Source organism: Phyllostomus discolor, chromosome 12, assembly GCF_004126475.2.
Source record: "Phyllostomus discolor isolate MPI-MPIP mPhyDis1 chromosome 12, mPhyDis1.pri.v3, whole genome shotgun sequence".
Classification (NCBI taxonomy): Eukaryota; Metazoa; Chordata; class Mammalia; order Chiroptera; family Phyllostomidae; genus Phyllostomus; species Phyllostomus discolor.
In genome coordinates this window covers 24,888,285-24,913,445 of record NC_040914.2, presented here as the reverse complement: position 1 = coordinate 24,913,445, position 25,161 = coordinate 24,888,285, and the positions used below count along the sequence as shown (strand labels likewise).

Below are 25,161 nucleotides of genomic sequence, written 5' to 3'. Positions count from 1 at the left end.
TTTGCTCTTTATGCAGCTGTGACTCAGACTCCCCTGGGTCAGTGGGCATGTCCAGTTTTTCCTGACCTGTGACCCCTCACTGCCCTGTGGGACTGTGGGGGTAACAATGGCCCTGATAGGTGGGGCCAACCTTCAGGACCTCTTGGCCTTGTGGCCAGGTGAGGTGGCTCCACCTACCCTGTTTGTCTCTGGACAAGTGTCTAACTGCTTTGTGCTAATGTAGGGAGGGTAACAGGACATTCTGAGGGGTGTGTAGCCCCTCAGACACATAGAGGCAGAGAATTTCATTCTGGTGATTTCACATATCCCTGCCCCCTTTCCTGGGAGTCTAGGGGGCATCCTCTGTACTGAGAGGTGCAGCGAAAGAGGCCGGGTGTGGACCCTGTGGAAGCTGCAGGGCCAGGCTGAGAGGCACAGGCTGAGGAGGAACCTGGGCTCAGGGCTTCTCCTGCCCCCTCACAGGAGCCCCTGGAGACGTAAGCCTCCCACCCGGAGCCCCTCCTGGACTGGGGAGTGGGGACCTCATCCTGGGGCATCCTCTTCTGTGGGTTCTGCTGGGGAGTGGGCAGCAGGGTGGCAGTGGGGAGGGGTCCTGCTTCTCTCTTGGAAGGTGGACACTCAGCAGGCAGGGACATCTTGCATCCTCAGCTGCAAGAGGCCTGTATAGTTTGGGGTTTTGAGAGTCAGGAGGGGAGGCTCATCCTGGATCCCTGAGGGAGTCTGCATATTGCAGCTGTGCCCTGTACTGGGGTGCTGTAGTTGACTGGTAGTGAAACCTGGGGGTGTGGACCCAGGAGTCTCAAGGAAGAGAGGGCAGGGGCTGGGGGGCTCCCAGAGAAGGGAGGGTCTGTGCAGGAGACAAACACTGGTCCTTTCTCACTCCCAGGAACAACCCCTGAAGTTACGCCCTGTCCCACAGGAGAGGGCTCCCAGTCAGGTAAGTCACCTGGGAGCATTCACAGGGCAGTACTGGAAGGGAAAGGCCTGCCCACTAAAGGAGGAGCTCCTGTTTCATAGGTTCTGGGCTTGGGCAGGTGTTGTCCTCTGCCCTCTCCTTCCAGCCCCCACCTCCTGGAATTATACAGTTGAGAACTTTGTCTGCATTGGCCTGTCTGGTGTGGTGTTGCTGATCCTGGCAGAGGTTGTGCACAGCTGGCACAGGTGGCCACATGGACCACAGGGATAGACACAAGGGAGATCCAGACAATTAGACTACAGAAATTAGAATCCAGGCCACCAGGAGGGGCCTCCCCATGGCCCCTGACTTCAACTAAAGCCCAAGGGATGCAGAGCCACCCCTGGCCTCTGAATTTCATGGTGACCCTGGTGAGACTGCCCTGTGCATGGACTCTGTCCTCAGAAGGGTGCAGGAGCAGTGGCGACCTGGCCTCCTGTGTGGTCCGTCTCCTTCTCCAGGGTTTGGCTCCAGGTCTGACCCTCACCCACTCACAGCCCTGCCCCACTACTGCCCAGGTCACCCTTCTCTACTGGATCTCAGACAGGCCCCAGGTCCCTGCAGCCTCTGCCTCCCTCTTCTTCCTCCTGGAGACCTGTGTTCTCACCTGCTTTCTGGGGACCAGGCATGTGCTGCTGAAGAGGTTGGTTGTCACCCACACCTGCCACATGTGGAACTGCACCTGTTCTGGGCCCCTGTGCACCCACCTCTGATCCTGGAATGGCCTCTGCCCCTGCATCTGTCCCCTCTGTCTCTGGCGACTGGGATCTAAAGTCCAGGGAAGGGACACGGGCCAAAACCACAGTGAGATATCAAATCACACTCCGAAGGAGAACTATTGTTAAAATTATTTTTAAATGTCGGGCACCAGACCTACTGGGGCGATTACTTCATAAGGTATATAAATGTCTAACCCCTGACTGTACACGTGAAATAATATATTGTATGTTGACTGTAATCGAAGAATAAACTAAAAATAATAACCTAAAAACAGTGAGTGTGGCAAAGCTGTGGAGGAGTGGGAGCTCTGTGCCCCCTGGTGGGGACACAAAGTTGTGCAGCCTCTGAGCAGATCTGCAGGGCTGCTCCTCAGAAAGTGAACAGGGAGTCTCCCTCCATCCAGCATCCCCAGTATGGGTTCCCATGCAGGGAAGTGACAGCAGGGACGTGGACAGTTGTACATGCACCCACAGGGGAGTGTTACTGACAAAGGTCAAGGGCATCACAGGCTCCTCAGAGGTGGGGGAGGAAGCAGACCCTGGGTCCCAGTGTCACCTCCTGAGAAGGACCCACTGGCTTTGAAGACAAGGGAGGAAGGGGCTGCATGTTACTGAACACGGGGTCTCTAGATGCTGGAAGACAAGGGACGGGCTCTCCTGCGAGCCTCCAGGAGAGAAGGCGTCCTTGCAGACACCTCAAGGTCAGGCTGTTGGGACTCCCAACCTCCGGCACACTGAGATCACACATCTGCGAGGCTGTGAGCCACAATGCTGGTGCGCATTTGTCACAGCAGCGCTCTGAGTCTCGGGAGCCTGGTGTCCTACATTCTGGGGTCTGGGTACCCTTGCTGTGGGACACTTGAGAGGATGAGGGCCAGTCGCCTGGTCTCCTGTAATTCAGGGCTGGGCAGGGAGATTCCTGCCTTCCCCTGTCCCTGTACGGACAGCATGTGGGGAGGGAGGCTCCCTTTACTCTCAGTGAGGCTTCTACTCTCCAGGGAAGTGTTGGCTCCTCTCTGCTCCGGATCTGAGCTGGTCTCAGGGAGGAAGGGGCTCCTATAGCCTAGTGTACTGCCTGCTGCCTGCATCCTGCTGGGAGCAAGGGCCCCCTCCCTGTGAGATACTGCTCAGCTCCCCAGACTTAGCCAGGGAAGGGCTTTTCCCACTGAAGTTTCTGAGACATCCACTCTCTTTAGCTGCATTTGTTCAGGCTGTGTAAAATGACAGGGAGCCTGGGCCCATCTGTGCTCCTGCCCTGGACAAGGGGCCCCCATGGTCTCAGGTCCCTTTCATTGGGAATAATATTTAGAAAGAGTGACCTGGGGTTATGTGAAGTCAGGACCACTCGGGTTTTGTTCTGTATGGACCACTGAGTATCAGGGAGGAAGCACCGTGTCCATCCACACAGGTATTTCCACCTGGGTAATGTTACAGGTTCATTTATGTTGTACCTGTGTCCCTTATAGGAAAACCAAATTCCTAGCAAATTCATAGATTTCCTTTTTATATTCATTGGTTTTACCATGTAGCCATGGTGAGTGAATATCAATAGGCTCCTATTTATTTTTATTTGTTTATATTCATGTCAGACTGTGTTTTTCATCTTTTATGACTTAATTGTGTCTTGAATATGGAGAATATTTTCAGGTTTCAGAAGTGACAACTGCCTGGAATGGTACAATCAGAGATGACCACTTGTTTGTATTCCTTTCCCCTTGTATCCCCACATATTGGAGGTGACTATTTTTGTTCATTTCCCTTTTTCAGAAGGAAAAAATAATATGTGAAAAGCAGGTAAAGAGACATGTGACCTTATTTTACCTACTTTCTCTTTTATAAAGATTTTATTTATTTATTTTTAAAGAGAGGGGAAGAGAGAGAGAAAGAGATGGAGAGAAACATCAATGTGTGGTTGCCTCTCATGCACCCCCTACTGGGGACCTGACTGGGATTTCCTTATCTCCACATCCTTAGCAACACTACTTACCTCCAACAGATGTGAGGTGATATCACATTGTGGTGCTGATTTGCATTTCCTTGATGATTAGCGATGTTGAGCATCATTTCATGTGTCTGTTGGACATTTGTTAAGTATTCTTTCAAAAAGTATTTACTTCCTCTTCTCATTTCTAATAATTATTTTTGCTATTCAATTATAAGGTTTCTTTATGTATTTTGGATATTAACCCTGCATCCAATATGTGGTTTGCAATCTTCCCCTGTTCTGTCGGGTGTCTCTGTAGGTACAGAATCCCACACAGGTGGGAAAGCCAGCACTCACTCACCCCTCTACATTTCAATTTGGCGTCACCTTGAGAGAGGGTCAGTAGGGAAAAAATTCTCCCCACCATTTCAAATGAGCCTTGGTTCTCTTAATCTACCATAAGGGTCAAGAAGCAGATTTTAGGTTTTTTTTATTGTTTTAAAAGAGTTTATTTATTTATTTTTAGAGAGAAAGGAAAGGAGATAGAAAGAGAGGGAGAGAAACATTGATACACAGTTGCCTCTCACATGGCCCCTACTGGGTCCTAGCCTGCAACCCAGGCATGTGCCCTGACTGAGAATAGAATCGGCCACATCTGTGGGAGGTTTGAAGCTCACCTGGAAACAGCTTGAATTCCAAATGCTGTTTATTCCTTTAAAAATTGTCTTGGAATTCAGCCCCAAGCCTCCCTCCAAAGAGGATGGATGCCGGGAAGGAAAAGGAAGCATCTGGGGACAGTCCCCAAACTAAAGGGGAGAGAAGTGGACACTGCCAATCACTTCCCCTTCCCCAAAGCAGTCCTGTGATCACCATGTAACTGTGAGGTTTTGCATCATTTTAAAGTAGAAAAAATTACTTTAGTAAAAAATAACCCAAGAGCCTCATGGATGGCAGATATAAATATGTGTTTACTGATCTCCCCTTGCTTTCATTCTCAGTGAAGACAGAAAGCACAGGTTTGTGATGGGGCGGGGCTGCCGGGGGCAGAATGAGATGTTAGGGAGGATGCAAGAATTGTCAGGACACTTCCTCATCTCCTCGTTCATCAGTTCCATGTGCGGGAAAAACCGTGGAAAACGAACCAACAAAATAACCAGACAGGCACAGAGGAGAGATTCCCAAAGTACAAGTCCTGGTCCCACTTGCTGACCTAAAAATCTAGCCTGCCTTTAACATCAGGGGACCCTCAGGTCACCATGAAGCTGAGACTGAAGCTTCAGAAGGAAGATCATTCCCCAGAGAGCACTCCGGGGTCCTGCAGACAGGCCACCTAGTGACCCTGTTCCTGCTGAGTTAGAAGGAAACGAACCTCTGTTCCTGTGGCTGTGTGGTGACTCTCATTTCCAGCAAGAAGGATGCTGGAAAGACTATCACAGCCCCTGCTTGTGTGGCTGAGTGGATGAGTGCCAGTTTGTGAATCAAAGTGTCACCAGTTCAAATCCCACTCAGGGCACATGCCTGGGTTGTGGGCCAGGTATCCAGTGGGGGCGCATGAGAGGCCACCACCCATTGTTGTTTCTCTCTCTCTCTTTCTCTCTCCCTTCCCTACCCTAAAAAATAAATAAATAAAATCTTCAGAAAAAATAATATAGCAGACACCTGTCCCTCTCCTCAAGCAAGACCTCAGTTTTTCTCTTGCAAGGACGTGGAAACATCATTGGTCTAAAAGGCCCGAGGACAACGTGACCTCTGGCAGTCATCCAGGCTCATGCTGCTCTGATGAAGGCACAGGCTGACATGGAAGGGGTGTAACATTCAAGTCCATGTGCAGCAGAGGGAAAGCAAAACTTCCCTGTGACTTAGAGAGAGAAAAACCATCAATAAAAACTTCCCACCTTGTCTGCATGTGGCATAGCTAATAGGTGTTTCCTAAGAAGTACAACCAAAGAGTCAGAGGGGACAAGGGATGACAGCCACCCTGGGTATCTGTCCCCCATAGTGTCTTTACCCTGCAGCTACAATCAGAGCTAAGACTGGTTCTGACCTTGGGAAAAAAGGCCGTGTCTCTGGGATACTAAAGAGTCTCCAGTCTCCATGAAGGCACATCACACTTAAGGATGGAGACAGGAATGCTGTTGAATTTGTCCCACTGTACATGACCCTGAATGCAAAAAAGTACAAAGAGTAGCCATATAATTTATATACATAGACTCACACTAGGTCTCCATCACTCACCACTGGCTCCCCACATCAGAAGAGTAAATAGAATATTCACACACAGCCTTTGTCCACATCTCCCTCTCTCTCATTGTCCTCGTCTGAGGCCCCCTGTTGCTTTGGCCCATGTCTCTGCACCAGAGCCCAGTTTGTCATTGTTTCTTGCTTCAGGTACGATCTGGGTCTTCTCAGTTTTCCAGAAGTCCATATACACTGCGGACTTGGACTTGTTGATCCCGTCACTGTGATGTCCTCAGGGTCATCTGACTGCACATACATAACTGGGACCTGGGGAGGTGCATGAGTCAGGCTCTATACCAGGCCCCCTGTGTCAGAGGGGTCTTCTTTGAGCCAACTTAACCAGTGACACCTTCTCTGAGGGGCTGCAGCCAGTGTCATCCCCTTTAGGGCTCTTCTTTTCATAGAGGACAGTGAGAGTCACAGTGATGACCAGGGAGAGACCCCCGACCACAGCTGTCACTATGCCCACCACCATCCCATACTGAGACTCGGGCCAAACCACTTTCTCCCTAAGGTAGAGCCAAATGTGTCCTCGCCAGGTGACAGGGTCAGGAGGGCTTTGGCGTCACAGATGCAGGGGCCATTGTGGATAAACTGCATGCTTTCCATGCCGATTTATGTGTCTTTCTTGATGATCTCTGCAGCCCATATGATTCTGTCCTGAAAGGGAGGGCAATTCCCAGGACACACTTGGCCTTGGCAGTAGTTGGAAACAACACGGTAGTGTGGGTTGGCTCTGGCTGAAAGCTCCAGGAGACTAAGGCCAATGGGTTGGTCTCATCTGTAGACTTGAACATGCTGTCTGCTCCCTTGAGTAGGTGGGCCATATAGATTTCTTTTGGGGTGTATGTGTCCAAGACTGGGACTCCAGTAGTCAGCAGCCTGAGCCCCACTGCCAGCACTGACCACAGACAGTGCCTGTGATCTGGGGCCACAGTCACTGCCCAGGTCCTGTGGGCACAGCCATTGGCCTCTGCTGCAGCGCCAATGCTGTACTGCACAAGGTCTCAGCCCTGCTGCTGTTCCCTGGGCCCTGGGCTGGGTGCAGCCTCTTGCACCCAGCAGGGCTCCAGTCTCTCTCAGTTCCTCACAAGTATTGTACTCAACCCACACTGAGGACCATCTGCATTAGCTCTTCTTTGCATGGGACATTGTTGTAGTAACCCCTGGAAAAACCCTGACCCACACTTCCTGAGCACTGTGCCAGCTACCGGCTCTGTCCTTCAGCATCCAGCTCCAGGACCTGCAGGCTCCTCCAGGGCAGGCGTGCTTCCTGCAAGGTGCCTGTGTCCTGCTGGTGCCTGTGTATTGCTGGGAGCAGGGTCCTCCTCCCTGCGAGATGCGGTCAGCTTTCTAGACTTGGCGAAGAAAGGCCCTTTCCTGCTGCGCTTTCTGAGACACCTGCACTCCTTAGCTTGGCCCCATAGCACTGTGTAGATTGACAGGGAGCCCTCGCCCATCTATTCTCCTGCCCTGGACGAGGGGCCCCCAAGGTCTTGGGTCCTTTCCATTGGGAACAATATTTAGAAAGAGTGACCTGGGCTTATGTGAGGTCAGGGCTACTGGGATTTTGTTCTGTATGGACCACTTAATATCAGGGAGGATGCACCCTGTACATCCACAGAGGTATTTCCCACCTGGTGTAACATTACAGGTTCACTTATGCTGTACCCTTATTTGAAAACCCAACTCCTAAGAAATTCATAGATTTCCTTTTTTTTGTTACATCATGTGGCTGTGATGATTGAATATCAATAAGCTTATATTGATTTTTATTTGTTTATATTCATGTCAGAGTGTGTTTTTTCATCTTTTATGACTTAATTGTGTCTTGAATATGGAGAATATTTTCAGGTTTCAAAAGTGCCAACTGCCTAGAATGGTACAATCAGAGATGACCACTTGAATCTCCCCCCTACACCCTTTACCCCAACATATCGGAAGCAACCATGTTTCTTAGTTTCTGGTTTTCAGAAAGAAAAAAAAAATAGCATGTGAAAAGCTTGTAAACAGGCACATAATCTTATTTTACCTATATTCTCTTTTTAAAGATTTTATTTATTTATTTTTAGAGAGAGGGGAAGGGAGGGATAAAGAGAGGGAGAAAAACATCAATGTGTGGTTGCCTCTCACATGCCCTCTACTGGGCACCTGGCCTGCAACCCAGACATGTGCCCTGACTGGGAATCGAACTGGCAACCCTTTGGTTCACAAGTGGTCACTCAATCCACTGAGCCACACCAGCCAGGGCACAGATTTTATTTTTAAACATATGCATCCTATCACTTAGTTGGTCTTTCCTCAAGTCTGTAAAGTGTCCAATTATTTATCTCTTGAACTGCTACTAGATGTGATTTTCACTTCTCTCCTAACTTTTAACAGATGTGGTATTTGTCCTCCTCAATCTGGTCCCCAGGTATCTTGAATCTCCATTTCTGGTCTCTGTGCACTGTATCCTGGACATTTCCTCATATTGTTCTCTGCTTTCACCAATGTTTCTTCAGCTGAGTCTAATCCTTGATGGGATTAATGTGCAAATGTGTTTATTCTGTTGCATTGCTTATCTCTAAAGTTTCTCAATCTTCTCAATCATGTCCTAGTCTTCTATAATATAATCCACACTATTGCCTGAAACATTTAACATCCCTCTTTACTTTTACAGATATTTAAACATGCTTAATTTAAGTTTACTCTCATCTTTCCCATTGACTCCCTTTCATTGTGTGGGACAGTCCCCAGTATCAGTAGACGGCATCCATAGCACTGTCTATCATCATTAGGATTTCTTCACTGTTCACTATTGTAGGAGTCTACCCCCTCACACCCCTGGCCTCCTACAGATATTCCAGGGCTGCCCTGGGAGTCAGCTTGACCATGGGCTCCAGTGGCCGCTGCCCCTGACCCATGGTGTCCACTTTCTCAGACTCAGAACCTGCTCAGCGTGGTGTTAGGCAGGGATGGGTAATGCTGACCTCATACTCAGATGGGAGTCACCCAGTCATGTCACCAAAATACAGCAAAAAATCTGTTTTCACACACACATGGGGAAAATGACTCAGGGCTCACGTGGGGTGTGTCAGTGAGCAGAAGTCAGCCCTGTGCCTGCGGGCAAACACAACAGTCAGAAGGGCAGAGCTTCCTGCTTTCACCTGAAGCCCTGCCCCCTTCCTGTGAGGACCCCCCCCCGGCCCCCCCCGCCCCCCCTCCCCCCCCCCCCCCCCCCGCAGGAGTGGAAACCTCTAGTCTACCACCTCTGATGGCCTGGGCAGTGGCTGGTACTCAGCTTTGTTCTCTCTTCTTCTCTGTTCTTTCTTGCAGTTTCCTGGCTATCTGGGGAACTTCCACTTCTCTTTTCCAGAAAATGACTACTTCCTCATGTTTCTGAAGTGTTGTCAGTAGCACTTCAGGTATTTGAAGTGGACCAGGGCCCTGAGGTGGCCATGGCACATATTTATCTGCACTGTGGAGGCTGACACCATGAGCCTCTCCTGTCTTCACCTGGTCTGCCGGGAACCGTGACCGAGACCTTCCCCGGAACCAGGAACCTGGATACCAGCAGCTTTTCGGAGGGGAGGAATTTGCAACAACATGACCCAAACAAGGGGACAGACAAGGTGTTATTATCTGGGCCACACAGGCAGCAGACGAGAGATGAATATTTACAAAACGGTCATCTTTTTCTTAAAAAATGCCCTGGCTGGGTAGCCCAGTTGGTTAGAGCATTATCCCAATACATCAAGGTTGTGGGTTCAATCCCTGGTCACAGGTCATACAAGAAGCATTCAATGAATGCATCAATAAGTGGAACAAATCAATTTTTCTCTCTCTCTCTCTCCCCATGTCCCCAGACCCACCCACACTGAAATCAATAGATAAATTAAAAATTTTGAAAACAAACCTCTAACCCAAATAAAAGTCCCCTAAAGCTTACATGTAGGACCACAGGAAGGGGAAGAGAACTCTGCCCGAGGCACAAGGGGCAATGACGAGCCAAATGACTGAGTCTTGTTTCCAGGAAGGTGAAATGGACATTATTACAAAAAAAGGGGGGGAGCAGACAGAGAGAAAGAAAGAAAAGAAAGTTCATGAATGGGGCTGGGATAGAAAAACAGCCATGCTCTGAGGCTAGAGGAAGGGGTGTGCATCCTCACTTCCCTGTGTCTGTCCTTTGTGCTCACTGTCACAGTGACACTCTCCTGAACTGCACAGTGAGGAGGAGACCATGTCTCTGCTGATCTGAGCTCTGCAGGCACAGGGACCCCTGTCTTCCTGAAGCATCTCCAGGGCCTAGGTGACCACTGTCCATGGGGAGGACCCACAGGGAGGGGCTGATGGCCAAGTGGAGGGGGAAGGAGACCCCATGGATGAAGGGGACACTGTGGGGGAACCTCTGACCTGGAAGGAGGGGCCTTGGGTCACCTCACCTGCAAGGAGCATCTCAGGAGGCCCTGGAGCAGTTTGCTGCTTGATCCTGGAAACAAAAACTAGGCTTCTGGGAAGACACTGTTCCTCTTCTCAAGGGACTGCTGACGTGACAACCCTGTGCCAAGTAGGGCCAGCCTCCCAGTGACCACACCCTGTGAGTCTGTCCTCCCTGATGACTCTGAGGTGTCTTCCTTCTGCACAGCTGGGTTCAGAGAGGAGAAAGCATGCCCTCCACCCTCACAGCCCTGCTCTGCCTCGGTGAGATGTGAGAAGGGGGGAGGGGAAGCCCTGCTCTGACAGGACCCCAGGACTCAGGAAGCTCCTGGGGAAGAGGGTTCTGCTCAGGATTTAGGGCAAATATCTCACAGGGACTCTCTTGCAGGGCTGAGCGTGGGCCTGAGGACCCCTGTGCAGGCAGGTGAGTCTGTCCCTGGGGCTCCCAGGTGTCATTCCCAAGTGGAGACCAGGGGCCACTAGTTGGGAAGTTGGGGATGAAAAACAGCATTTCTGGGATGACAGATGATGGACATCTGAGATGTCTGAGGTGGAGAGCTGGGCACTGGGGGTAGGAAATGTTCTGATTCATCCTCTGATTCCTTCCAGGGACCCTCTCCAAACCCAACCTCTGGGTTGAGGCAGGGTCTGTGATCCCCTGGGGGAGCTCAGTGACTATCTGGTGCCATGGGATCCTGAAGTCCCAGGAGTTCCGTCTGGATAAAGAGGGAGGCCTAGCATCCTGGAAAACAGAGAAGCCACTGGATCCTGGGAACAAGGCCAAGTTTTCCATCACACAGATGACAGAGTACACTGCAGGGAGATATCACTGTTACTATCTCAGCCAAGGTTTCTGGTCAGAGCGCAGTGACCCCCTGGAGCTGGTGGTGACAGGTGAGGGGACACTGAGGGGTCCCAGCCTCAGGCTCTGCCCTCAGGAAGGGGGATACTCTCAGGGGTCTCCCTCTCGCAGACCAACCCTGGGGTAAGAGAGGGAGATGTAACTCCATTTAACATGCTACCCCCTTCTCTCCTAGGCGTCTACAGCAAACCTAGCCTCTCAGCCCTTCCCAGCCCTGTTGTGACCTCAGGAGAGAATGTGACTCTCAAATGTCACTCAGATGAGGGATTTGGCAAGTTTGTTCTGACTAAGGAAGGAGAAGACAGGCTCTCCTGGACCCTGGACTCAGAGCAAGGCGCCAGTGGGCAGTTCCAGGCCCTGTTCCCTGTGGGCCCCATGATCCCCAGACAGAGCGGGACTTTCAGATGCTATGGTTATTACAGGAGCAAACCTCTGGTGTGGTCACCACCCAGCGATCCTCTGGTGTTCCAGATCTCAGGTAGGGAGCCTCAGTCCTCACCTCTCTCTGTCCTTGATTTGGTTAAGGGTCTTGCCCAGAATAGCCCCAATCTAGGACAAGAGTGAGGGGAAGTCCACCCATTCAGGGACCCACCTTTCAGAGGGATGGAGCACAGAGGGCCCTTCCATCCCTGCCCCTTCCTCAGGTCCATCACTGGATTCTCCAAGTGTGTGGAACAAGGACCTTGCTAGGGACCCACGGCAGACACAGGAGATGAGTATGAGCAAATAAAACATCTCCTGGTAGGAGAGGGATGCTTTACACATTACCCTCCTCTTGCCTTTTTCCCAGGACCTCCTGGGGTCTCCAGTCCCCCACCCCCAGGGCACATCTCCACAGCTGGTGAGTCATGGGGTCTTCTTTGTTCAGAGGGAGCACAGACCAGCCCAGGGCAGTTCTGAGTCACTCAGGGGATCTAACATCCTTATAAACTCAAGGACAGGGTTGTGTCTGGGAGGCTGGAGGTGGGTGGAGACAAAGTAGTGAGTCAGGGGCTGTGCTGCAGGGGTCCATGGACTCTGAGGCTGGAAGATGAGGGGTGCCATGGTCACATCAGAGGGAGAAGTTGGGACCAGCCTGGGGCAAACACAGTCAAGGTGAAGTAGGGAGACTGCAGCCCCCACCCCTCACCTCCTTGTCCCTGACTTAGGATGTTTGGGGTGGGCTGCACTTGGGTGTGGTCCCATTGCTCCTTGAGATGATGATTTTGAACATGTCCCTTTCCAACTAAGCTTCCATTTCTCCCTATGCCACAGAGAGGAATCCTGCCTCAGACCTCAAAAGATACCACACTTCTGACCCTGCAGGTACCGTGCTGGTTTGAAGAAGTGAAGGGCAAGCAGTGCTGGGTGTTTGGGGTGTTAGGGACAAACAGGGTCCTGATGGAGGTGGCATCCCAAGTACTTTCTGATCTGCCTGTGGTGCTCAGCCCATTCTTACTGGAGGAAAACCAACAAAATCAAACCAAAACCCACAAGGGCTTAGAAGCCAGGCTCTGCGGGATGCCAACTCCAGCTCTGCTGCTTCCCAGCTCTGGGACCTGGGACGAGCCACATTCCGTCTCTGAATCCCAGTTTCATTGTCTGTGGAACATGGTTCCTGCCATCCCCTCACAGGTCTGCTAAGAGATTTAGGGGAGCCCCCAGCATGGAGAGGGTGCTCGGGCAATAGCAGCTCTATCTTCATGTCCTCTCCCAGATATACACTCAGAAACATTCAAGGGGTCCCCACATGACAGTGTAGGGTCTGCAGGACAGAGGACAGATCTTCTCGGGATGTAGGGATGGGGAAGGTCACAGAGGTCACTGCACACAGACCCTGGCTCTAAGGGGTCCCATTTAGGTCCCCCACAGCCTCTGATGGGTTGGAGAGTGGGGTCGACAATGGGAAGACACATTCAGCTCTAGGTAAAGGACAGGGCTGGGACACCTGGGGACCAGGGGACAAGCCATTCCAATTAGGGGAGCAGCTCCAAGAACCCAAAGCTGATGTCTGTCTGGTGGGGGAACATGGATGGAGCACAAGAGAACCCACAGTCCTGGGTTCAAATTCCAGCTCTGCCACTTCCTGGCTAGATGACCTGGAGCACCTGGTGGATCTCTCTGAGCCTCAGTTTCTGTGTTTGGGAAGCCAGTGGAGGTGGGACTGGCACTCACATTTGGCCTGATTATTATGAAGGTTAGAAGCAATTAATTCACAGAACCTCCCAAACATGCCTGGCACACAGTAGGTGCTCATTTAACTGGCATCATTGGTTGATCTATGACATCCTTGTGTCCAAGGTCTTCAAAAGTACCAGAAAATTTTGATTGGAGTCTCTGTGGCTTTTGTCCTGCTGCTCTGCTTCCTCCTCTTCTTCCTCTTCCTCTTCAAGCACCAGAAGAAATACAGAAAGTCAGGTGAGTAGAAGATGGGGAGACCTGGTCTACCTGGTCTGCATGAGAGGTGTGACCTTCCTCTAAAGATCTAGGAAGTGGCTTCCTAGGGCACCAGCCAAAATATGGCTCAAAAATATATAATGTTGAATTTTGAAATTTTTCCTAATTAACCAACCATTTCTAGAAAACTCTTTCTATCCCAACTTCCTTGATAATCTTCTTGAGACAGGGATCTGAGATTCCTGTGAAAGTGCGGTGATGATGAGGGGGGTCCTGTGTGGAGGTAGCAGGGGCATACCCAGAACCTGAAAAGGACCATGCTGGCAAGGGAAATGGGGAGCCACAAGGAGGTATCATTGTCATCCTGCAGGCAAGAGCAGTGGGGTGTGGGCAAGGTGGTGAGGAATAGGGGTGGGGGTTGAGGTAGTTAGGAATTCCATTGTTTTCAGAAAATATGTGAATACATGGGGTTAAATGCCCATGAAGTATTTGAAAATGTGCAAAGGCAGTAGGCTAGGACAGATTGAGGTGTTTGGTTGGAAATGAGAATGTCAGGATTGTTTCCCTAGTCATTGTGGCTCATTTGGTTGGAACATCATTCCATAGGCTGAAAGGTCATGGGTTCGATTCCCAGTCAGGGCACATACCCAGGATGCATGTTCAGTCCCCTCTCTGGGAGTGCACAAGAAGCCCAATCCATGTTTCTCTCTCTCTCTCTCTCTCTCCCCCTTCCCCCCACTTCCTCTCTCTCTCTCTGTCTAAAAAGCAGTTAAAAGAAAAAAAAAATGTCAGTATTGTTACCAAATGCAGGTTCAGTGGCCTGCTGCGATAAAAGCAAAGACTTGTGAGACAGGTGCTGGTGAAAAGGAAAGAGATTTATTGAGGTGCTGGGGATCCAAAAAGATGGCAGACTCCTGTCCTAAAAAAAATCTTAAGATTTCTGTTTAAGCCAGTAGCTTTTCTAAGGAGAGGAGAGGGCAGTGAGGATGCATAGGCAGTGTTTTTGTTTGGTTCCAACAAAGATCTTGGTGTCAGCATGTCAGTATCAGCCAAATTCCTGTGGCTGATCAACACCTTTCAGGGCAGGAATGGGAACTGCTGGTCCCTGTAATATAGTAAAATGGAGTCTAAAATAGAGTTTGTAGGGAAAAAAAAGAAAGAAAGAAAGAAAAAAGTTTGTTCCTCTTTTTGTTCTAACGGACGTGTTAGTTTATTGCTTAGTACATGTAATTCTGGTAAGTACAATATTGCATAAAGATCATATGCTTCTCATTGTCTGTTACAATATGAACTCAATAGAAATAAATACATAGCCCTCAATGGTGTAACTCAGGGTGTTGGGTGTCGTCCTGCAAACCAAGGGGTAGCCATTTCAATTCCTGGTCAGGGCACATGCTTAGGTTGCCAGGTCTTCAGTTGGAGGTATGCTAGAAGCAACCAATTAGTATTTCTCTCCCTCTCTTTCTCCTTCCCTTCCCCTGTTTCTAAATATATATATACACACATATATATTTATATATATTTATTTATATATGTATATATGTGTGTGTGTGTGTGTGTGTGTGTGTATACACGTATATATATGGATCAATTGGTATAGAAGTAGTTACAGGTATGTTTGTACTGTGTGTACCAGCTCAGACCAAGACACAGTGACAGCCTACTAGAAATAAGCAGACCTATCATCCACATCTTGGCTTCTACATACCATTCTCTATGAGAATGAGGGATTTAATAAGAACAGACACTTTTGAAAATATTCTTTTGGGTTCACAAAAACTTGTTTAAATCTGCCATGTAACTTTTGAGTGCTACCATTTAATTCTGTTTACACTGAATTCCCAATGGACCCTGGGGTGGGGATCCTAGCTGCTGAGATCTTAATGCAGCCCCAGGGGTGGGTTCTGGGGCAGTTTAGAAACTAATGTCTAACTCTTTGCAGGTGTTTCAGACCCTGAAGTTAAGACCAGAGCACTACAGGAAAGGTAGTTTCTTCTCCCAAACCTCCCTAGACCTCTCCTCCACCTATAGCTCCTTCACCACTGCCTAACACTCCTGCTCTCCTTGCTCAGCTCCAGCTCCGTGGCTCCTGTTCAGGGGGAGAACCAGTGCAATCAGAGAGGAGGTGAGGTCTTGGTGGGACACAGGGGCAGGGGGAGTGGTTGGGAAGGGTTCTGGGCTTAGGAGTGTGCAAGCATGAAAATCCTAAATCCATGTGGCCCCTGGCACATCCTTGCTCCTTAATAAACCTCAGTCTCCCCACCTAAGGTCAGGAAGGGTGTGTAGATCAAGGGATTCCAGGGATCTTGCCATGAGATAGAATCTTCTCCTTCTGTAGGTTCTTCCATGAGAAATTCCCAATCTGAGGAAGACGAAGTGATGGACAGTAAGGTAAGACCCTTGCCCTGCCCAGAGCACCCACTGCAGACTTGTTAATAAGATAAATTGTGAGGATGCTTCTCCCTCCTGTCACTCAGTTTTCAGCATCCTCTGACCTTGCCCATCCTCCTGAAAGGGACTTGGGCCAACTGCTGGAACACCAATTCCCAGTGGGTTTCCCCGGTAGCACGTGGGCCCCTCCTTCTCAGTTCCCCTATTTGGGTCTCTCTGATGCTCGGTTATCCATATCTCGTGATGGTGGTGCTTCCATCGACAGCTGTACAGTTTGTGCACAATAACCCTTGTAGGGTTTGACATCCTACTGGTGGCATCTGACTGATGTGCCTTTTATTTCCTTTTTTTTAATCCTCCTCTGAAGACACCTTTTCATTGTTTCAGAGAGAGAGGAAGGGAGAGAGAGAGGGAGAGGGAGGAGGAGGATGAGAGAGAGAGAGAGAGAGACATCAATTGGTTGCCTTCTCCCATGCACCCCAATTGAGGATTGAACCCAAACCCTCACCCTTCGATCTACAGGACAACAATCCAATCAACTGAGCCACACTGGCCAGGGCTCAGCATGCCTTTTCTGATTCACACAAACCCCCTGTAGATTAGACTTCCTTTACCTCTGTTTCCTCCCTTTCCTCCAGTCTCGTGGATTTAGATGCATTAGTCTCCTACTCCCATAGGAAGTCCACTGTCTTGTTCACTTCACCTTGAGACAACTCTGTATTTTACATTGCCTTATTTATTGAATCCCAGATGTAGCTGGACCCTCTCTATGTTCATGAATCCACAATTTTTTTCCAGCTCTGTCCTCTTGTCTGAGCCCCAGCCTCAAAGACAATAGAACCATCTCTGCTATCTGTCCAGCAGTCATTTTAACATCACACGAACAACTCTTAAGTCTTCCCCAAAGAGCTGTTTCTCCAACTCTTATCAGAAGAGGGGTGCCCTGGCTGGTGTAGCTCAGTGGATTGAGCACCAGCCTGTGAACCAAAGAGTGGAGGGTCTGATTCCCAGTCAGGGCACATGCCTGGGTTGCAGGCCAGGTTCCCAATGAGGACCATGTGACAAGCAACCACACATTGATGTTTCTCTAACTCTGTTTCTCCTTCCCTTCCCCTCTCTAAAAATAAATAAATAAAATCTTTTTTCTTTTTTAAAAAAGAGGAGCAAGCAAAACAAGGAGAGAAATTCTACCCTCTCCTGTCTCCACCCCTCCTCCCCAGCAGAGCCCTGGCTACATTAACCCCAGGGAGTGACATGTATACCCAGATCAACCACTCAGAGCTCAGGCAGAGGGGGGTCACCCTGCCTTCTCTCCTGTCTGTGGCATTGCGAGACACAAAGGACAGGCACGTGGGAGAGGCCAGGCAGATGGTGGTCATGTGGATCGTTTTTGCTCCCAGTGCCCTGGCTTACCCCCAGCCCAATCATACAACTATCTCTCACTCTACCCGCTCCAGGATACTCCATCTGAAGACCCCCAGGATGTGACCTATGCCCAGCTGAACTGCAAGACCCTCAAACGAGCAGCAAGTGCACCCCGTTCCCCCCCTTCAGAGGAGCCCCCAGATGAGCCCAGTGTGTACGCTGCTCTGGCCGTCCACTAGCTAGCCCAGAAAGGACCCAGACCCCACACTTTAGAGAGGGGGCCTGCAGGGACCCCAGATGGCATAGGGGCTGTCCCCTTGGATGCTCAGCTACTGACCTGAAGTCTGAGGGTGTTCTGTAAGCAAGCAAGATACCATAAGACCTAGAAGTCACCTCGTTCTGCAGAGGAAGATAACCATGAACTCTGTATTTTTATTTTTTCTTTTTTAATATATTTTATTGATTATGCTATTACAGTTGTTCCATTTTTTCTCCCCTTTATTCTCTTCTACCCAGTACCCCCTCTCACCAGCACTCCCCCACCTTAATGAATGTCTGTGGGTCATACATGTAAGTTCTTTGGCTTCTCCATTTCCCATATTATTCTTAACTACACCCTGTCTATTTTGTACCTACCATTTATGCTTCTTATTCCCTGTACTTTTTCACCCATTCTCTGCCCTCCCACTGATAACCTTCCATGAGATCTCCATTTCTGTGAATCTGTTCCTGTTATAGTTGTTAGCTTAGTTCATTTTTCTTTTTGTTTTTAGATTCAGATGTTGATAAGTTGTGAGTTTGTTGTCATTTTACTGTTCATAGTTTTGATCATCTTTTTCTTAGATAAGTCCCTTTAACATTTCATATAATAAGGGCTTGGTGATGATGAACTCCTTTAATTTGACCTTATATGGGAAGCACTTTATCTGCCTTCCCATTCTAAATGATAGCTTTGCTGGATAGAATAATCTTGGATGTGGGTCCTTGCCTTCCATGACTTGGAATACTTCTTTCCAGCCCCTCCTTACCTGCAAGGTCTCTTTTGAGAAATCAGCTGACAGTCTGATGGGAACTCCTTTATAGGTAACTCTCTCCTTTTGTCTTGCTTCTTTTAAGATTCTCTTTTTACTTTTAATCTTGTGTAATGCATTATGATGTGCCTTGGTGTGTGCTTCCTTGGGTCCAACTTCTTTGAGACACTCTGAGCTTCCTGGACTTCCCAGAAGTGTTTTTCCTTTGCTAGATTGGGGGAATTCCCCTTCATTATTTTTTCAAGTAAGTTTTTGAATTCTTGCTCTTCTTCTTCTCCTTCTGGCACTCCTACTATAACAGGGTGCAGCCAAGAGGGGGACCCCAAATAGGGATTTGGAATGGGGTCCAGACCTCAAGGTGTTCAGGAAATATTAGGATGCCCTCACTTCCCACCCCCACAGGAGTGGGTTGGGGGAAGGGGCAAATGGAGCAGAGCCATTGAGAGCTCTTTCACTTAGCAACAGCCTTGCAGCTAACCTCTGGCATGGTCATTGAATATATCTATAACCTTTAATTGGTTACATAGATATGTAAGATAGCGGTGGCCATGCTCTGAACCAGGGGCATGGAAGTAACTTCCCCACCAAGATGGAACTGGGTGGCAGGTCCCCCAGGTTACAGTGCCTCTGTGGGAGCTTGGAGAGGATTGGCCCCATGAAATGAGAAATGAGGCCACGCCTGCCCATACTCACGATGGCAGCCCAGTGAAGTTGGAAAGATATGAGAGTGCTGGCACGTGTGGCCAAATGTAGGTGGAGTTGGAAATGGGGCTGCAGAGGAAGATTGGCAGGGATTTAAACCCAGACACGGCAGCCATTAGAGGGAGAACCATGTGGTTTTGGCTGAGTGGGGACACCTGTGGCCCTGGGAGAGCGAACCACAAGGCTTTGGCAAAGTGGAGACTCCCGCAGCCATTGTGCAGGGAGAACCACATGGCTGGGACAGTGGAGAGAGCACCTCGCAGCTTTGCCAGAGTGGGGACCCCTGTAGCTTTAGAAGGAGGAACCACCAGCTGGCTTTAGCAGAGATCCCGGTGACACAGCTGATGGTGCTAGGAACTGAGGGAGGCTTACCAGCTGAGATGGATTACTGGGAAGAACCGGGGGCTGCCTGAGCCATGGACTTCTATTTCTTTTCATGAGATACGGTACCCCGGCCTGAGCAAAGAGGGGGAAGGAAGGACTGTGTGTGTTTGTGGGTGTTTTAAGGGACTTTGGGATTTGATGAATGCCACTTTAAGTCTGTGTAGCATTAAATAAACATTTCCTTTCTTTTTCACAAATCTCTGGCATTGAGAGATGTCTTTCCTCTGGTGGCAGACATAATGAACCTGGGGAGTTCCTTTCGGGTAATAGTATATCATCCCAGGCCCCCTCGTTGTTCTGTGACACTACGATTTGGATGTTGGACATTTAAAGTTGTCCTGGAGGTTTCTAAGCCTCTCCTCATTTTTTTGAATACTGGTTTCTTCATTCTGTTCTGGTTGGATGTTTCTTTCTTCCTTCTGGTCCCAACCATTGATTTGAGTCCTGGTTTTCTTCCTGTCACTGTTGGTTCCCTGTGTATTTTCCTTCATTTCACTTTTCATAGACTTCACTTCTTCCTCTATTTTGCTACCATACTCAACCATTTCTGTGAGCATCCTGATTACAAGTGTTTTGAACTCTGTATCTGATAGGTTGGCTATCTCTTCATCACTTGGTTCTATTTTAGGAGCTTTAATTTTTTCTTTCACCTGAGCCATATTTCTTTGTCTCAGAGCACCTGTTGTGTAGTAAGGGTCAGAACCTTAGGTATTCACCAGTGAGGGGCAACCTACATTGGTTCATTGTGGAGCTGTATGTGGGGGAGGGGTCTGAGAGGGAACAATGTGGTTTGTTCCACTCTCAGCCAGCTTTCAGTCACTTCCCCCTCTTCCTACAAGCAAACTGGGCCCTTCTGGTGCTGATTCCAGGGTGGGTGGGTTTGTGTACATTCTAGGACCCTGTAGATCTCTCCAAGGAGCTCTCCTGTGAGACTGGGAATTTCTCCTACCACTGCAACCCCTGCAGATTTTACTACCAGTGGTTTTGAGGCTCAGTTTCCTGTGCTGGAATCCTGGGTGCTCAGTCTGTCTCATTTTCCAGTTGTTCCTCCCTGTTTATCCACATGCAAATGTGGGACCATCTGGTCCTCCAGCTGCTGACTTGCTGTGATTCCTCTCCACCTCAGCTTCCTGTCTCTGCCTGCTCCTACCAATCTGGATGAATGTTTCTTCTTTCATTCCTCAGTTGTCAGACTTTCATAGAGTTCAATTTTCTGGCAGCTCTGTTTTTTTTTTTTAAGATTTTATTTATTTAAATATTTTTTAGAGAGGGAAGGGAGGGAGAGAGAGAGAGAGAGAAACATCAATGTGTGGTTGCTGGGGGTTATGGCCTGCAACCCAGGAATGTACCCTGGCTGGGAATCGAACCTGGGACACTTTGGTTTCCAGCCCGCGCTCAGTCCACTGAGCTACGCCAGCCAGGACTTGGATTTTTTTTTTTTTTTGAATTTGTTGTCCTTCTTTTGGGTGTGCAAGGAGGCAAAGTGTATCTACCTACACATCTATCTTGGCTGGAAGTCTATACTCTACATTTTTAGAACTAGAACAACACATCTCTACATAATCAGTGATTGGGAGAAGTAAATCAGAAAAGAAGATAGAAATTTTTTCACTTAAAATATAAATATTGTGTTGGCTGCTGTAACTCAGTGGATTGATGGTTGGCCTGTAAATCAAAGTGTTACTGGTTCGATTCCCAGTCAGGGCACATGCCTAGGTTGTGGGCCAGGTCCCCAGTAGGGGGTGCATGAGAGGCAACCACACATTGATGTTTCTTGCTCTCTCTTTCTCCTTCCCTTCCCCTCTCTAAAAATAAATAAATAAATTTTGTTTTTACAAAAAAATAAATGTGAATCATATACATCAACACAAATTCTGACTTGAATGGTAATACAAATGTTAAATATCAAGATCAAAGGGGAATATTAAGTGCCTAAACAAAATTCCTAGAGAGAGAAAGCCTAGAACTCAGTGACTTGGGTGAGCATCTAAAGAAGTTAGACAAAGAATCAGAAATTCATCCCAGGACAGTGGATAAAAGGATATAAAAATGATAAGAACATGGCCCTGGCTGGTGTGGCTCAGTTGGTTAGAGCATCGTTCCATAAACCAAAAGGTTGCTGGCTTGATTCCTGGTCAGAGTACATACCTAGGTTAAGGGTTTGGTCCACAGTCAGGACACGTATGAGAGGCAGCCCATCGATGTTTCTCTCTCACATTGATGTTTCTCTCCCTCTCTATCTTCTTCCCTTCTCCCCTCTCTAAAATCAATAAGCATGTCCTCAAGAGAGGAGAAAAAAAATAAGAACATGTATTTACACAGAAAGAACAAAAACAAGAAAAATTAATTGTGTACATCTGCTCGGCTTCCACACCAAAGGACTACAGACTTGGCATCTTAACCCCCAGAAATCTACTCTCTCATCACCCTGGAGGCTGGAAGCCAGAGACTGAGATACCAGCAGGGTTAGTGTCTGCTAAGCCTGTCCCCTTGGGTGGTGGGTGGCTGCCTTCTTGCTTCTGCACAAATGGCCTTTCCTGTGTGTGTGTGAAAGAGGGGGAGAGAGCCCCCTGGTGTCTCTTGTTTTCAGGACACTAAACTACCTCATCAGGGCCCCACTCTTATGATCTCATTTAACCTTAACTACTGCCTCAGACCCCATCTCCAAATACAGTCATGCTGGCAGTTAAGGGCTTTACCATGAATTTTGAGAGGGGGGCAGAACATATGTATTCACTGTACAACATTCCTCCCTGAACCCCCCAATTTCATGTCCTTCTCCCATGCACAGTACATTCCTTTTAACTCTACAGTGCCCCACACTTCCACTCATTCCAGCATCAGCTCTCAAGCCTAAAGTTCAAAGTCTCATTGACATACTGTCTACATCAGACACGGGTGAGACTCGGGATAGGACTCATTTTAAGGCGGAATTCCTCTGCAGTTGTGAACCTGCAACCCAGACGAGTTACATGCTTCTGACATGTAAGACTGAGGCGGGCATAGGAAAGATATTCCTATTCCAACAAGGAAAAATCAGAAAGACAGGGGATCCAGGCACATTTAACATCTTGCAAGGCAACATTAATTAAATCTTTCTTTCCTCTCTTTTGGGTTCAATTTCTTTCTTTTTTAAAAAAATACTCTTGCTCAGCCTGGCTGGCGTAGCTCAGTGGATTGAGCGCAGGCTGCAAACCAAAGCATCGCAGGTTGGATTCCCAGTCAGGGCACATGCCTGGGTTGTAGGCCATGGCCCCCAGCAAGCACATATTGATGTTTCTCTCTCTCTCTCTTTCTCCCTCTCTTCCCTCTCTGAAAATAAATAAATGAAATCTTTAAAAAAATACTCTTGTTCAATTACAGTTGACCTTCAATAGTATTTTACATTAGTTTCAGGGGCACGGCATTGTGGTTAGATTTGATGTTCTGTTTTCCAGGCATTCTGGGGTGGCAGTGTTACCTCCATGGCTCAGCTTGGTGGCTTAGCACCTTCATTTCCCTGTGAGAACCCCACTCCCAAGGCTTTGAGGGGAGACCACCTGCCATGTTGAATCCAAGGAAGTGATTCTCACTCTGAAGTCAGTGGGGCAGCCCTGATAACCCCTGATAACTGCCTTTGGGGTCATTCTTTCCTTTCCTTGAAGAATAATAGCACACATTTGCAGACAGGTAACTATCATCCCAGCCTGTCGTGTCCAAGAGGTGTTTCCATTCCAACAATCCCATCATCTCTCCACTGACTGACAGTCCATCCCCACCTGTGCTGTGCTCTCCCTAAGCCATTCTCCTTTGTAGCCACATGAGCAGTCAGGGATTTTCCAGCTCATTAACTTCTGGGTCCATTTGCTTAACCATACCTTCTTCAATTCACTCCTCTCCTCTCAAAAGCTACTACCAGCATTCAGGAGGAACTGTGTCACACGTCAATGTTTTGCTTAGGAATGTGTCACTTTATGCCTGCCAAGTTCCACCTTCTAGAAGCATTAGAAGACAATGTAGCCAAGTTCTTTACCACTGTATAATGAAAATCCCCTTTCCTTCATCGTCTAATACCTTATTAGTCATTTTATCTGAAGACTCACTAAATGGATGTTACCACCCATATTTCCATCGAACTAACATTCTGTTGGCTTCATCATGTATTCTCTGAGAAGGTGGAGGCTTTACCTCCTCTCTTCTTTCTGAGCTCCCATCAGAGTCAACATTAACATCCATGTATCCACCAGCAGTCCATTCTACACCTAGAATTTTTTCTAGCATGCATGCTTCCCATTACCAGTTCCGAAGCTGCTTCCCAGTCTTGGTACCAATTTTTATATTATTCTGCTCTGGCTTCTATAGCAAAATGTGATAGACCGAGGGGTTTAAGCAACACATACTTACTTGTTTACAGCTCTGGAGAGTAGAAGTCCCAGACCAAGGAGACAGAAGGGTTGATGTGTGGTAGGTCTCTCCCTGGGCTTGTGAATGGCCCTTCTTCCTGTGTACTTTCATTGGTGTAAGAACAAAGAGACAGAATGAGCCACCTGGTTTCTCTTAGAAGGAAGCTGATCTTATCAAATCAGAACTCTACCCTTATAAGCTTATTTAATCTACTTCTTAGAGGCTCCACTTCTAAATTACAGCCACTCTGGGGGTTAGGGCTTCAACATATGAATTTGCCAGGATGTTAGTATTCAGTTTGTAGCATTAATAAAGCCAAAAGTATTAATTCATGAATATTCTTCCTAAAAATATATTTTATTGATTATGCTATTGCAGTTGTCCCATTTACCCACTTTTTCCCATCCACCCTGCACACCCCCTCCCACTCACATTCCCTCCTTTAGTTCATGTCCATTGGGTAGAAGTTCTATGGCTTCTACATTTCCTATGCTATTCTTAACCTCCCCTCGTCTATTTTGTACCTACCATTTATGCTTCTTATTCTCTGTACCTTTTCTCCCTTTCTCCCCCTCTTCCTTCCCAGATCATAACCCTCCATGTGATCTCCATTTCAATGATTCTGTTCCTGTTCATGTTGTTTGATTAGTTCGTTCATTATTTTTAAAGGTTTGGTTGTTGATAGTTAGGAGTTAAATATGTTTAAATTCCAGCAACATTGGACAAAAAAAATAGAGATTATAGTACTAAGGACCAATATCTGTTGTGGAATGAGACATCACTATAGATCCCATGGACTTTTTAGTGTCAAATTCCATGAGGGCGGTAAACTGAGTTAGGTTGTGAGTAGCAGAAGAACTGCAATTTGGGACATGCCAAACTGTAGCATGCTACAGGTGAGTTCACTGAGAATTTGGGGCAGGCGATATTAATGGGCAAAAAATGTAAGGAATGAGTGGGAAGATTCACTTCAAGCAGCAACTTCATTGCCTTCAGGATGGGGAGAAGCTCTTGGTGGAGGTTCATTGGTTGAGGGTAGTTTCAGCTTTCTGTACATCACAAATGTATGGGAAATCACTCTTGCAGTTTTTACATTGAGTTTACCTGAGAACCCATATGTAAGAGTTCCTGTTTTTTTTCCTCCAGTTCTACTTTAGAATAAAATCTTTTCACAATAAACATAAGTACACTTTATGAAAAACTTTATCCAGTTTAGACAAAGGACTAATATCCAAATTTTTTTCCTGGAATAAATAGATTGATGTAGTCCCATTTGTCCATTTTTTTTTTGTATGTTTCCCCTGCTATAAGAAATGTCTGAGATTTTACTGTCTATGTTTTCTTCTAGGATTTTTATGCTTTTGAGTCTAACATTTAACTCTTTAATCAAGGTTGAGTTTATTCTTGTGTAT

At 47.9% G+C, this 25,161-nt stretch overlaps 1 protein-coding gene and 1 pseudogene across 1 annotated transcript; one reads left to right on the top strand and one right to left on the bottom strand.

The window, feature by feature from the left end:
• Positions 1-5,869: 5,869 nt before the first annotated feature.
• Positions 5,870-8,742, bottom strand: LOC114510689 (annotated as a pseudogene).
• Positions 8,743-10,485: 1,743 nt separating this feature from the next.
• Positions 10,486-17,723, top strand: LOC114510688 (leukocyte immunoglobulin-like receptor subfamily B member 4). The gene is made up of 12 exons (XM_036012901.1): positions 10,486-10,519; positions 10,644-10,679; positions 10,865-11,149; positions 11,293-11,677; positions 11,719-11,761; positions 11,808-11,958; positions 12,372-12,422; positions 13,398-13,514; positions 15,436-15,478; positions 15,566-15,618; positions 15,832-15,884; positions 17,342-17,723. The coding sequence occupies exons 1-12, from the start codon at positions 10,486-10,488 to the stop codon at positions 17,486-17,488; spliced, it is 1,398 nt and encodes a 465-aa protein (XP_035868794.1). The 3' UTR covers positions 17,489-17,723.
• The last annotated feature ends 7,438 nt before the right edge of the window (positions 17,724-25,161 follow it).

Excerpts from the sequence above, each read along its gene's own strand:
- LOC114510688 (XM_036012901.1), top strand. The coding sequence starts at position 10,486 with ATGCCCTCCACCCTCACAGCCCTGCTCTGCCTCG. Across the intron at positions 11,150-11,292 it reads CCTGGAGCTGGTGGTGACAG|GCGTCTACAGCAAACCTAGC; the intron begins GTGAGGGGACAC and ends CTTCTCTCCTAG. Across the intron at positions 12,423-13,397 it reads CCACACTTCTGACCCTGCAG|GTCTTCAAAAGTACCAGAAA; the intron begins GTACCGTGCTGG and ends CTTGTGTCCAAG.